Here is a 14,590-nt window from a genome sequence, read left to right on the forward strand (position 1 = left end):
TTGCTGGGAATAGGATATTAGAGGAAAAAAAAAGAAATTCAGTGCCTGAGGATCTAACTTAAAACTAAGCATGTGCTCTATTTGAGTTGTCACTCCAGTACCTCTAAAAAATAATCTGAAAATATTATTTATCTTATGTTATTCAATTTCATGATAGTGTACATTATGATGTTCTGAATATTAATTTTAACAGGTATATTTACATATAAAATGGAAAACTTACTTTATCCTGTGCTATTTTGTTGTTCATGTTTTTTTTATTCATTAATTCTTCTTTTTCCTGCTGGAACTTTTCCAATGCTGTTTCCAAAGGACTTATCTGCTCTTTTGCATCCTAAAAATATTTTTAAAATATATGTCATATATAACATTTCATTATATTTCTTTAAAAAAAAAAAGAGACAGGGACAGTTGTTAAAAAAAAAAAAAAAGAGGAACCAGTTTTATTACTTAGTGGTGGTAGTATTCCAAGAATTGGCTTCTTTTATCCCTTTATCCCCAAATAAAAAGGGAACTGAACCCTTGCCCTTAAATATATAAAGAAGCATGTGCACTCTACCACAGAGTTACATCCTTGGCCTCTATTTTCTTATGGTACAAAACCTTACAATCAAAGCACTATTTATCTGTCAAGTTGTAAACATAAACCTTCCAAAACCTCTAGAAGAAATAATACTTTATTCTGTTAATCATGTCTTACTATAGAAGCACATAGTAATCTTTATCCAAGATCATAACAATCAGTAAATGAAAGCACTAAGATTCAAACACACTTCAACTCCAGTTACTTTCTCAATGACTATGATTTGATTAGTCACTGATTTAATTCTTTATGAATATCATATGCCACTAATTATAACAGCGTATGGCATCAGGTATTGTTTTTATGAATTTGTAGGGGTCCACGTTGTTGGCTACTTGGTGATATTCATGAACTAAATAAGAAAGTCATCAACTCCAGGTTTCTCTAACGGAGGGAAATATAACTGCAAAGCACACTTAAATCCTTAAGCTAAGTAGTTATTTCATGGTAATAAAACCATACTCTTATTTTGACATTGGTAGGGCCACACTTATTTTGGAGGGAAGGAGCTTTCCAATAAATTCTTTTTCTGATCAAAAGTGACTATCAGTTGTTCTAAGATTTCTTAGATATACACTGATACATAGTCACTGTTCTAAACAAGGAGATAAGCACTTTAAGACCATAGAACATCTAATGATTCCAAAAAGTAGATAAATTCATTTGATTCAACCAGGTATGTCTTATTATATTTTGGAAAGTGGGGGTTTGTAAGAAAGTCATATATCAGACATGAGAAGGCCTATCTAAAAATTAACCCTGATAGTTTCCTAACCAGCTGCATGAAACTGGACATCTGTAAGACTTAATTTCTTTTTCCATAATAAGTGGGGAGGGATTTAGTTACTTTTCTCAACAAGGTTACTGAAACACAAGCTAAATGGTATAATGCCAAAGTACTTTACAATAAAAAATACACAAATAAGTGATAGAACAATATTAAATGTTACTGTAGGCCTCTGCTAATCTGTAATCCAAAAAGATTTAAGAAGCATATATAGCAACTATCAGATTCTATTTAGTGTTCATTGAATTTGTTTAATTATAAAAACTGAGTTTTTCTAGAACTGCTCATAAATTTAAATGTTTAGGTCTTTCATTTCATTAATGTATTTGAGGGATACCAATTGGTCTCCTTCACATGAACAAATTCAGTGCCCTCTTGTAGTAGGAAGGATTCCAAGACTATTAACTGGAATCAAACAGAAAAAGCACTATGACTAAAGGTAGTATTGCCATGATATATATTTATAGATGAGACAAAAATCTGATACAAGCAGGAATACTTAAAAGGAGTTATCTCCAAGAACCTCTGGGAAGTTCACTGCCTGTTTTTCCTTATTATACTCAATATCCTTCTCCCAAAAATCTTTACTATTTAGAAATAATTTCTGTCATAGAAGCCACACAAAGAACTATTTTGCTGTTTTCATTTATTCCTCACAACAGCCTAGATATAACCATTACACAAATAAATTCCATATAATTAATTAAAATAGTTAATAGTAATTCATTTACCTTTAATTCTCTATGTAAGGATTGTACTTCAGTGGATAATTCCACAGTTTGCTCCTCCATTTGCTGACGACGTTGTAAATTGGAGGATATCTGAAGTTTCTCTGATTTCAGTTCATTTGTTGTACTTTTTAGGTGTTGAATCTGTTCCTGCTGATCCTGTATAAACTTCCTATTCAACTCAATCTTACTAGAAACTGAAAGAATACATGTTGACATACTGATCAATGTAAAAAATACAGAAAATACTGTGAGTATTTTTCTTCCAGTTGTATAGGTCTATGGAATTCAAAAAGGCTGAGTGGGGTCCATCCTCTGCAAGAGAAGTGGCACAGCAACCTCTCCATCCCTGCCACCTTTTTGCTGGTGACTGAGAAAGAGTAGCTCATCTGACATCTGTCATTCAAAATTTTGGTAAGCTCAAAGAAATAGAGAAGTGGTGGTTTTGAGAAAAAAAAAAAAAAAATATATATATATATATATATATATATATATATATATATATATATATATATATATACTGTGGGGGCCTGGAGAGATAGTAAAGAGAATAGGGCACTTGCTCATGGCTGAACTAGGTTCATTCCTGGCATCCCATATGTTCCCCCAAGCACCACCACAAGTAATTCAGGAGTAACCCCTGAGCACTGAAAGGTGTTACCCCAAAACAAACAAACATATATACTGTGGTCCAGAAGGAAAATAGTTTTATATCCACATAAAAGGCATGAAATTTATAGTAAAATAAAGACTATTTTGGGGGCGCAAAATAGTGGTACAAGTGGTAAAGCATCTGCCTTGCCTGGGCTAGCCTAGGGCGAACCGCGATTCGATCCCCCGGCATCACATATGGTCCCCCAATCCAGGAGTGATTTCTGAGCGCATAGCCAGGAGTAACCTGTGAGCGTCACCCGGGTGTGGCCCCAAAACCAAAAACAAAAACAAAAAAGGAAAAAAAAGACTATTTTGGGGACTTCTTCATGTCTACATAAGAAAATAAATTTATTACCTGTATCTAATTTGTGTTGTTTTTCCTGTTTTTCCTGGTTTACTTGTTGAACAGTTCTCTCCAAGTCTACTCCTTGTAGCTTAGCTGCTTGTTGTGCAATTTTTCTTTCAACATCTTTAAGTTCCATCTTAAGAACAAAAGTTATATTCTCTAAGAAATGTGTCGCATTGCCATCATAAAATATATTTCAAATTAATTACTACTGTGACAGAAAGTACAGTGAGTATGGCATTTGTCCTGATCTGGGTTTGATCCCTGAGACTACATACAATTCTGCTTGTGATCCTTCAGTGCTGAGTTAAAAGTAAGATTTGTGCACAGCTGGTTTGACCTAAAGACAATTTTAATTAATTAAAATAATAAAACAAATTACTATTGCCAATTATTTTTAAATGTAAATTTATAACTTATGATTGTTTAATATGCCAAAAATAAATACTTCAAAAAATAAAAAAACACTTAAAATGAAAAACAAATAGAATTCTTAACTTCCATAACTCATGAATAAAATGATAAACTCAGGAATATAAACTAAGTGATTGCTCCCTGAAAGAACCTAAAATTCTACAAGATGAACTCAAAGCATAATGTGTATCTAGATACTAGATACTGTTTTATTTATATATTTTGGGGGGTTTGGGCTGTACCTAGTGATGGACAGTGTTTTCTCCTGGCTCCGCATTCAGAAATTACACCTAACCGTACTTGGGGGAATCATGCCATGCTGGGGATTGAACCCTAAGTCAGCTACATGCAAGGCAAGCACCCTACCCACTGTACTCTCTACAGCCTGTCTAGCTGTTTTAAGTCTCACAATTCATGTTTACGTAGGCCACAAAGGGAGCCAGGGAGGTAGTATAGTATAAGGGTTAAGGCATTTGATTTGCATGGGGCTGATACCAGTTCAATCCCAAAGACCATATGGTTCCCAAGCATACCAACCGGAACCTCCAAGCTCTGCTGGTTGTGGTTCCTTCCCCCACCAAAAAGACAAGCAAAATAAATATGTAAGCCAACAAAAAAAAAAATTTGATTATGCTTTAAACCAGTGGTTTTCGACCATTTTATACCTTTAAAGTAGCAAAGAGAGAAATATTTCCAAGATCAAAAAGGTAGATTTCGGGCCCGGAGAGATAGCACAGCGGTGTTTGCCTAGCAAGCGGCAGATCCAGGACCAAAGGTGGTTGGTTCGAATCCCGGTGTCCCATATGGTCCCCCGTGCCTGCCAGGAGCTATTTCTGAGCAGACAGCCAGGAGTAACTCCTGAGCATCGCCGGGTGTGGCCCAAAAACCAAAAAAAAAAAAAAAAAAAAAAGGGTAGATTTCTTAACTGGTATTTTCATATTAGGTTTAAGCTCTAATATAAAACAAAATTCATTTTAAACTGCAATAACTTATTGTCAGGGACAGTGCTTGCCTTGCACATGGATGACCAGGGCTCTATCTCTGGCATCCCATATGGTCCCTGGAGTGGTACCGGGAATAATTCCTGAGTGCAAAGCCAGGAGTAACCCTTGAATATCTCCAGGTGTGTGTGTTTGGGGGGGACTTTTTTGCAAATCAGCAAGAAATCACGATGACTGATACCAGTCTATGAACCTGGAGTTGGAAACCATTGTCTTAAGAAACTTACCTGAAATCTCTCCATAATTGTAATATCTGTCAGACACACTTTAGCACTTTCTTCTTCAGGTATTACTGCACCCAAGAGAGTTTCCTGTTCTTCTATATCATTCTTTAGGCGTTGTATGTCTCTATTGATATTCTGCAGTTTGTTTCTTAATTCTGGTATTTCTTTCTCCTTCAAATCAATTATACTTTGCCTTAACAGAAAACACAGAATTAAAAGTAAACTATTTGATATTTTCTTCTAAGACCATGATTATGGACTCTGCCAAAAAGCTTCTAGAATCAATAGATTCATATAGCAAAGTGGCAGGTTACAAAATAAACATGCAAAAGTTAATGGCCTTCTTATACACTGGGTGTGGCCCAAAAACCAAAAACCAACCCCTTGCTCCATTCCTTCCTTCCTGTGCAGCAACTCTCTCTCTCTCTCTTCTCTCTCTTTCTCTCTCCTCTTTCTCTTTCTCTCTCTCCTCTCTCTCTTTCTCTCTCCTCTCTCTAGAGAAAACAGAAAAAAAAAACAAACCAACAACCCCAACCCCAGTTCATTCTTTATTTTGAGGGGCATCCCAGGTGGAACTTAGTAAGTCTGGGAACTTCACCAGTGACTCCTGGCTATCTGGGCCTCAAGTTCAGTGCAAGTGCCTAAGGATGCAATGCTGCTCAGGCCTTGCATTAAAATTACCTGGGTCACCCCAGCAGTGCAGAGGACTTTGAGAGTTATCCCTGATAATGCTTAGGGGGCCTTGTTGGTACTGGCGATGGAACCAAGGTCAGCTGCATGCAAGATATGTGCCTTAACAACTACTGTATAGATTCAAGTATAAGCCGAGTTTTTAGGCACAAACTTTGTGCCAAAAAACCCAAACTTGGCTTATACTCGGGTCATACAGGTTATCTGATTTGGTTCGAGCGCACTGAATCAAATGTACATAGTCTCCAGTTGTCTTCTGCTGTCTGCTGGAGGGGGCGATGCGTCAGCTCAGTCCACTTCTCATTTCTTCCCTCAAAGTTACCTTGTAATATATCCATGTACTCTCTATCCTTTGTCCTCCTATATTTTAAGCAGTGGCACTGATCATTACCCAACAACTTAATATTATCTATCTACTCTTCCTAAGGGTAGGGATTTGGTCTATTTTACTCACTGCTACATAATCAGCACTTCAACAGAGTAATAAATATTAGCTAAATGAACAGAAAGTTCTCATTAACAATGCTAATATCCTGTGTTGGACTATAGAATGCACCATCTATACTACATTTAACAGGTGAATATGAAGTTATTGATATGCTAGTAAATATACACATTTTTATTGTCAGTAGCATTTACCAAGTAACTGCTTAAAATATGAAACATGTTTTAGAGTATTAGTTCCCATTACAGAAAAGACATCATTTCATTTGTCCTTATTTATCTTTTTAGCTTTCTAGCTAACTTGAATCCTGCTAGATCCTGATAAACTATAAATAAAGTCCATTATTTGCCTGCTCTTCTGGTTTCCATGAGATAGTGCATTCAGTAAAGTTTTAATCTTTCATCTGCCCTCACTTGGCAGTTCTTCCATGTTGTGGTCCATTATTAGTGTTTTTTTTTCAATACCATTCCTAATTTCAGGTTATCTTACCATATGTATGGTAATACTCCAAAATTTGTCACTCCAAAATCGACATACTAGGTTGATTAAAGTTGGCCACGGGCCTGGTAATAGCACATTAGCACATCTTTGTATTTGATCCCCACCACCAGCCCACATGTTGATTCCAGTGGCAGTGCTGCTGGGGATCCCTGATACACTACAATCAAATGTGTGCAGTGACCATAACAAAATGTATAGCACTATGACCTCCATTACACCAACAAATAGAAGAAAAACATTTAAAAAATTAAAAGGCTGCAAATTAGCCACAAATAATTGGTCATAATTCCATCAAGAGATGGGGGCAGGGGCTGGAGAGATAGCATGGAGGTAAGGCGTTTGCCTTGCATGCAAAAGGACGGGTACAGTGGTTCGAATTCCAGCATCCCATATGGTACCCTGAGCCTGCCAGGAACAATTTCTGAGCATAGAGCCAGGAGTAACTCCTGAGCACTGCCGGGTGTGACCCAAAAACCAAAAACCAAAAAAAAAAAAAAAAAAAAAAAAAAGAGATGGGGGCAGTCTATGTCTTTTCTAAGATTGACTAAAAAAAAACAGCAAAAGTAATGCTATACCAGTTTTTGAGCCCAGCCCTTAAAAGACCTGTTGTTTCCACTTCCTGTTTTTTTTTTTTTTTTTAATATTTCCTTTGGTAGCTCAGTGTGCTGCAAGGTATATGGCATACATGAAGGTCATGTGAAGGCATTCTGTATGAGAGCCCCAGCTGAGTTCAGTCAATTGTTACCACTGCCAGACATCTGAATATGACATCTTTTTTTTTTTTGGTTTTTGGGTCACACCTGGCAGCGCTCAGGGGTTACTCCTGACTGCACGCTAGAAATCGCTCCTGGTAGGCTGGGGGGGGGGGGGGGAACACACCATATGGGATGCCAGGATTTGAACTACCATCCTTCTACATGCAAGGCAAACACCTTACCTCCATGTTATCTCTCCGACCCCTGAATATGACATCTTGAACATGTGTCACCTGGAAAACTCTGATGATAGCAGCCTGTAACATCTAACTGCAGCCACACCAAGAAATCTGAGTGAAAACCCAGGTATGTCTGATAATTCCAGAGAACCATAAAAAGCAGAGATAGAAGTAGCTCCTTCCTTGTTTATTCCTTCTTCCTTCCTTGGTGTGGTATCAAAACAAAACTTTTGTTCTCAAGCCAAGTCTCAGATATTAAAAATCCGTATTCTCACCTCATGGGCACAAGTCCCAGCATCTCATCACGACGTTTTTCTTTTTTTTTAAGCTCTGATTCTGTTGACTTGAGTTTATCTGGAGCAAGACGCAACTTAGACTGCAAATCACTGACGACTTCTTGTAATTCAGCTTCAGTTTGAAAAACTCTCTGACAGACAGGACAACAGGACTGGTTTTCATCACTGAGTTGAGTAATAAACTGGGAGTAAACTGCTGTGGCTCCAGCCAGCATAGCTGTTTTAAGAAAGAAATTTATAACCAGTGAAAAAATCAAATTTCATTAGTACAGTTACATCCTGTTCTGTGATTATGATTTTCCTTTTAAATAAAATATCATGAAACAAAAATTGTATTTAAAAATCTCCCAAAGAGCAAAAAACAGATGTGTACAAATTATTTAGGGGAAGGGCATAGAGATAGTGCAGCAAGCAGGACATTTGCCTTACAAATGGTCAATCCAAGTTCAATCCCCAGCACTCTATATGGTCTCCTGAGCACTGCCAGGAGTGATTCTTGTAAACACAACCAGAAGTAGCACCGTGCACTGCTGAGTGTGCCTCCCCAACAAAAAGGACACACACAAATTATTTTCTGGTGATACACACTAAAGTATAACCCAACTTTAGAGCGTACTGTATGCAAAAATAAATATTCAATAAGCCTTATACCAGTTCCTTTTATTCCTTAGCAGTAAAATATATACAAACAATGAATATAACCTACAGAAAGTTATCAACTCTTTGCCACAATCACACAGCAAGTACTGTATAAAATCAGGATTTAAATTTAAGTAGTTTGAACCCAAACCAACTTTTTATTTCAAAGTTTATTGCCTTAGGCCAGAGCAATTGGTCTTGAGCCTGCCAGGAGTAATTCCTGAGTGCTGAGTTAAGAAGTAACTCTGAGCATCACTGGTTATGACCCCAAAACAAAATTAAAACAAAAGAGTCTACTGTCCCTTGGCAGTTTTTTTTTAAATATTTTATTTATTTTGCTGATTTTGAAAATATTATCAGGGAAGTTTTAAATCTTGGGGCTAGAACATTAGATAGTAAGGAGGGCACTTGTCTTGCATGTTGCAAACTTGTGTTGAATTCCCAGCACCATACGGGGTCCCTCAAGTCCTTCTAGAAGTACTACTGGTTGTGGCTCCCCCACAAAAAAACCCAAAATATAAAGCTATAAAAATTGATTAAAGGGGCCAGAGAGACAGCATGGAGGTAAAGCGTTTGCCTTACATGCATAAGGTCAGTGGTTCAAATCCTGGCATCCCTTATGGTCCCCCGAGCCTGCCAGGAGCATAGAGCCAGGAGTAAACCCTGAGCGCTGCCGGGTGTGACCCCCCAAAAAATTTTATTACAGATAACATTTTTATACAGATATATAATAAAACTATATAGACTTTTTTTTGTTTTTGTTTTTGGCCACACCCATTTGATGCTCAGGGGTTACTCCTGGCTATGCGCTCAGAAATCGCTCCTGGCTTGGGGGGACCATATGGGATGCCAGGGGATCGAACCGTGGTCGTCCTATGCTAGCGCTTGCAAGGCAGACCCTTACCTCTAGCGCCACCTTCCCGGCCCCTATTTATATAGACATTTATCATTTGTTTACTGAGGAGTAACTGACACAAACACTGTAACAGCTTCAGGAATATAACATAACAAATATCTGTACATATGTAAAATTATTATAAATCTAGTTAACACCCAGCACCAAGTTTTAAAATCTCCTGTATCTAATAGCTGTGAATAAAAATTGTAAAGTATCAAGTGTCTTGATAGAAACAGCTAACTTACCTCGTTGCTTTGAGGATTTTTCAATTTCTTCTTTAAGCCTATCTAAATCACTTTCAAAATCTTGGCTACCACAAACATCAAACAACTTGTCTTCATAACTGGATAATTGTTCTTCCTTTCTTTTTAGCTCACTAGTTGTATGATTTTTATTTTGCTCAGCTGAAGCTAGTTCCTTACTAAAATAAGAACAAATGTGTATTGTAAATATGAGAAATGAGTTTGAAAGGTGAATAGAAAGAAGACAAATTCTATCAAAAAGCATTACAATAATTTACTGGCAAGAAATACTTTCGCTTAGAACTTCATAGAATAAATATACTTCATTCATTTCTGCCTTAAATCTTCCCCTAGCATAGAAAGTTTCTTGTCAAACCTGGCTTTCTCCATGCTCCAGGCATAATGTGCATAGATGAAATATTGCCAGATTTTTGGATCTTCAATGTTCTTAGTCCCAGGATAAGGGATCTTAGCTCAGCAAAGAGAATATATGCCTGCTAGGTCTATTGGAAGGACAGAAAAGAGAAAAAATACTCTCTTAATTTCCTTTAGACCTTTTCCATAATTATTTTCCCTCTCTGAAATTTCCTTTGTCCCCTTCCTTATTATTCTCCAATTATATCTTGATCAGTACTGTCATTCATCAACAGATTTTGCTTACTGTCATCTGTCTCCATCCCAACCTAATAACATCTTAAAAACTTCAGTGTCAATCAGATCAGTTGCATGCTTGGTTAGAAATACTCAGATCTGGAATCAGAGCTATAGCATAGCAGTAGGGCAGGGTTTAATCCCAGGCATCCCTTATGATCCTGTGAGTCTACCTGGAGTGATTTCTGAGTGCAGAGCCAGGAGTAACCCTGTGCTCTGCTGAGTGTTGTCCTCCAACCCAAAATGCTGAGAGGCCCACCCAACAGTACACAGAGGGCCATAGTGTAATGAGGATAAGACCCAGGGATCACTAATGCAAAACCTGTACTCTTGGACCTAGTTCCAGGCCTGGTTTCTCAATCTTCAAGTTATGATGTTTTAGAGTTACACAATTTAATATTTTATAATGCAGAATGGTTTATAATGGGGTATACTGTGTCTAAGTGGGAAAGATATTATTTTGGAAAAACTGTGCTTCACATAAATGTGTGTGGACACACCAATTTCATCTTGAATACTTCCAATGAGTCACAGTGAAAATTTTGGGGAAAGAAAATAATGTAGACAGTACTTTCACCACCCAATCCCCACTGAACACAGCTAGAAAAGGACACCCAAAACTAAATGTCAAATGCAGGCTTCATTCAAAGGTGACTAACACCATTGGGGATGGAGCAGTGGCGCAAAGGGGTAAGGTGTCTGCCTTGCCTGCGCTAGCCTTGGACGGACCACGGTTCGATCCCCCAGCATCCCATATGGTCTCCCAAGCCAGGAGTGACTTCTGAGCGCATAGCCAGGAGTAACCCGAGCGTCACCAGGTGTGGTCCAACACCACCCGCTCCCCCAAAAAAGCTAACACCAAATATTGCTGACTCCTCCTTGAAGGACCTTTCCTCAAGGTATCACTACACCCTTCTAGCTATGACCTTGCTCCCTGGGCACTAACCAAATAACACTTGCTCTTCTTCTTTAGATGCCAACATTTTAGATATTTCAGAGACTTTTTTTCCTTTGTGTTTGGGCCATACCTAGCAGCACTCAAGGGTTACTCCTGGTTCTGCACTCAGGAATCACAACTGGCAGACCCAGGACCTTATACAAGACAAGAAGCCTACCTGTACATCTCTCTCTCTCTCTCTTTTTTTTTTTTTGTTTTTTGGGCCACACCCGGCGGTGCTCAGGGGTTACTCCTGGCTGTCTGCTCAGAAATAGCTCCTGGCAGGCACGGGGGACCATATGGGACACCAAGATTTGAACCAACCACCTTAGGTCCTGGATCGGCTGCTTGCAAGGCAAACGCCGCTGTGCCATTTCTCTGGGCCCTACATCTCTCTTTTTATCTGCTTATCTGTATCAGTGGACATTTAGGGTGCTTCCAGACTATTATTTTTAAAAAAAAGCCATAATAAACACAGATTTGCACCTGTGTTTGAAGATATCTCTTTGAAGACATTATGCTTATTTAAAACTGAACACCCATAGGTCACATTACCACACAAAGAGGCAGTACTGCTGGATCATCTGAATTATTACAAGTAATTCCATTTTTGAAAATTTTTATGAATATTTTGTTTGCTTTTGGGTCACACCTGGCGGCGCTCAGGGGTTATTCCTGGCTCTGTGCTCAGAAATTGCTCCTGGCAGACTTGGGAAACCATATGAATTGAACCAGGGTCATCCTGTGTTGGCTGCGTGCAAGGCATTGCTAGGGGCCTTCCATATTGTTTTTTAAAATGGGCATGTTATTTTACATCCCATGAACAGTGAAAAAAACACGATTTCAATTTCTTTTCTGAGGCCAGAGAGATTTCTGAGCGTGGAGCCAGGAGTAACCCCTGAGCGCTGCTGGGTGTGGCCCCAAAGTCAATTTCTTTTTTAACATTTACTATTTGTATTTTTTTTGCTAGTAAACATCCTAACAAGTAATATTTTATTTTGGTTTTTATTTTTCTTTCTATAATCATTAGTGTTGTTTAAAATCATTGTTTTGTTTTAGGTCACATCCCAGTGGGACCTAGGGATTTCTGACTACACTCAGGGATTCTAGTGGGCTCAGATGACCATATGGGGTGCTGGGGAATAAGCCTGGGTCGATCTATACAACTGCTTCAGTCCCAGATCACACTTCCTTTTTGGGGGGAAGTTGCTATTTTTTAGGGGGGGGTCACACCGGTGGTGCTCAGGGTTTACTCCTGAGTCTACGCTTAAAAATCACCCCTGGCAGGCTCTGAGGACCATAAGGAATGATAGAAATTGAAGGGGTGCCAAGTGCAAGGCAAATGCCCTACCACTGTGCTATCTCTCTGGTCCCAGATCATATTTCTTATTTAATAAATAATAATAATTTTAATTTTCTCAGTTTTGTAAACTTTCAAAGAATAAGAGGTCTATACTGTTAGGTTATACCTTATTTTACCCAAAACAAAGCTCACACCTGGTTTCTTTGTTCATTTACAACTTGGTTTCACCCAAAACAAAGATTGTTTTATATGTAAACCTGGGTGGACAGGTTCAGAATAGCCTGACCTTAATGCCCCACCTGGGGGTGATTTCTGTACTCCATAAGAACAGTTCTGGCAGGCAGCGTAGGAGGAGATACAAGGTAGTAGACTGCCAGACTATACGTGTTTCACCCTCAGCCTGGTTTGGATTATTTCATGCGTGACCCTGATTCAGAGTTATTCACCTGAGGTTGGAGATAAGGCATGTGGGATGATTTTACACTATACCACTGTCACTATTTTACTTAATTGGTAAAATCAAGAAAAACTAAACACAGTAAGTTACATCATCTTGTGAGAATGCATTATTTCAAAACAAAATTATAGCAAAAATTGAGAGTTTTCAGGGGCTAAAGAGATAGTACAGTGGCAGGGCGTTTGCCTTACAAGTAGCCAATCTAGGACAGATGGTGGTTAGAATCCCAGCATCCCATATGGTCTCCAGGAGCAATTTCTGATCACAGAGCCAAGAGTAAACCCTAAGCACCTCCAGGTGTGACCCTAAAACAAAAAATAAAACAAAAAAATATTGAAAAGTTTCTATTATATCTTCTAATACTATAATTACTTACTTCAATTTGGCAAGTCTGTCTCTGGTCTGGTTAATTTCTTTTGCTTTACTATGGAGCCAGTCTTCAAGTTGTTTTTTGTTAGGAAAATACCCTAATAATGAAGACAATTCATCACTGTGCCTAGATTTTATTTTTCTGATTTGCTCATCTTTATCAGCCTATAGGAAAAAAAAAACCACCAAGCTTAAAAAAAAAGTTCAATTACTTTCAAATTATATCAGAACCAAAACTAGACTGATCAAAGTTCTAAGCATAAAAAGTAAAACTATAGGGTGAAATAAATAACTTAAGTGGAAAGAAAATGCCAGCAGACATAGGCTTGCTTTGAGTTTGATTCTTGGCAACACACAGATTCTTGAACAATACTGGAGTGGTTCCTATAAAACAACAACAAACTATATAAGAAGGAAATCTAAAAGACTTTTAAAGTAAGTGCCAGAGCAATAGCACAGCAGGTAGGGCATCTGCCTTGCATACAGCCAGCCTGGATTCAATCCTCGGCATTCCATATGGTCCCCCAAACCTGCCATGAGTAATTTCAGAGTGCAGAATCAATAGTAACCCCCGATCACCCTAAGTGTGCCCCCCAATTTTATTTTTTAAGTCTAGAGAAAGGCCTAACTCATATAAGATAAAGACTGGCAATATTAAAAAATGAAAGTTTTGTATGATATCTGATAAAAACTAAAACAGATGAGTTTCTTTGTTATTTAGCAATCCTTAAATTTGAAAGGCCATTTAAAATGGTTAGCTCTAAAACAAAGTCAGGGACCGGAGAGATAGCACAGTGGCAGGGGCGTTTGCCTTGCACACAGCTAATCCACGATTGGATTGGCATCCATATGGTCCCCCCAGGTCTGCCAGGAGCGATTTCTGAGTGCAGAGCCAGGAGTAACCCTGAGTACTGCAGGGCGTGACCCTCCAAAAAAAGAAACCAAAAATAAATAAATAAAATAAAATAAAGTCAATGCCAAATACTTCGTATTAACTCAATTATAATTTAAGAAAAGCATTACCACAAAGTGTAACTAGAACAGAAAGTCATACTTTATCTTTGGTCAGCATCTCCATCTGGGTACGTGTTGTTGTATGATGGTTTAATTGCTCCATTTCCTGGTCCAATTTACGCAGTATCCTATCTAAGTCTGCTTTCTCATTTTGAAGACTTATTACTTCAGTTTTTAATTTTTCTATATTGCAGTTTTTCTCAGCTTTGCTTAGCTCATGTTCCTTATCAAACGAATGCAAAAAATTAACATAAAATAGTGATAATGTACTAGAGACCAATTTCTTCCCACAAGGTCATAATATTATTATTTTCTTTTATTCAACAAAATACAACAGCTAAAGATATTCAAGGAAAATATTAAGTCATTTTATATGGCATAATTAATGGTGAAGGAGTAGAGAATTAGTAAAAGACCCAGAAGGGTCTAAAATGAGAAAAAAGGAGAAATTAATACAAAATCAACGACAACCTTAAG

The 14,590-nt window shown here is 38.0% G+C and overlaps 1 protein-coding gene across 1 annotated transcript in view; it reads right to left on the bottom strand.

The window, feature by feature from the left end:
* RAD50 (RAD50 double strand break repair protein) overlaps positions 1–14,590 on the bottom strand; it is a 79,007-nt gene that overhangs the window by 35,953 nt on the left and 28,464 nt on the right. The window contains exons 10-17 of the mRNA XM_049786818.1: positions 14,154–14,336; positions 13,107–13,264; positions 9,386–9,561; positions 7,583–7,820; positions 4,741–4,930; positions 3,108–3,234; positions 2,102–2,295; positions 224–334 (exon numbers count right to left, since the gene is read on the bottom strand). Of these exons, the coding sequence (XP_049642775.1) occupies positions 224–334; positions 2,102–2,295; positions 3,108–3,234; positions 4,741–4,930; positions 7,583–7,820; positions 9,386–9,561; positions 13,107–13,264; positions 14,154–14,336 (1,377 nt within the window). The remainder of the gene's footprint in view (positions 1–223; positions 335–2,101; positions 2,296–3,107; positions 3,235–4,740; positions 4,931–7,582; positions 7,821–9,385; positions 9,562–13,106; positions 13,265–14,153; positions 14,337–14,590) is intronic.

This window comes from Suncus etruscus, chromosome 14, assembly GCF_024139225.1.
Source record: "Suncus etruscus isolate mSunEtr1 chromosome 14, mSunEtr1.pri.cur, whole genome shotgun sequence".
In the NCBI taxonomy this organism is placed as follows: Eukaryota; Metazoa; Chordata; class Mammalia; order Eulipotyphla; family Soricidae; genus Suncus; species Suncus etruscus.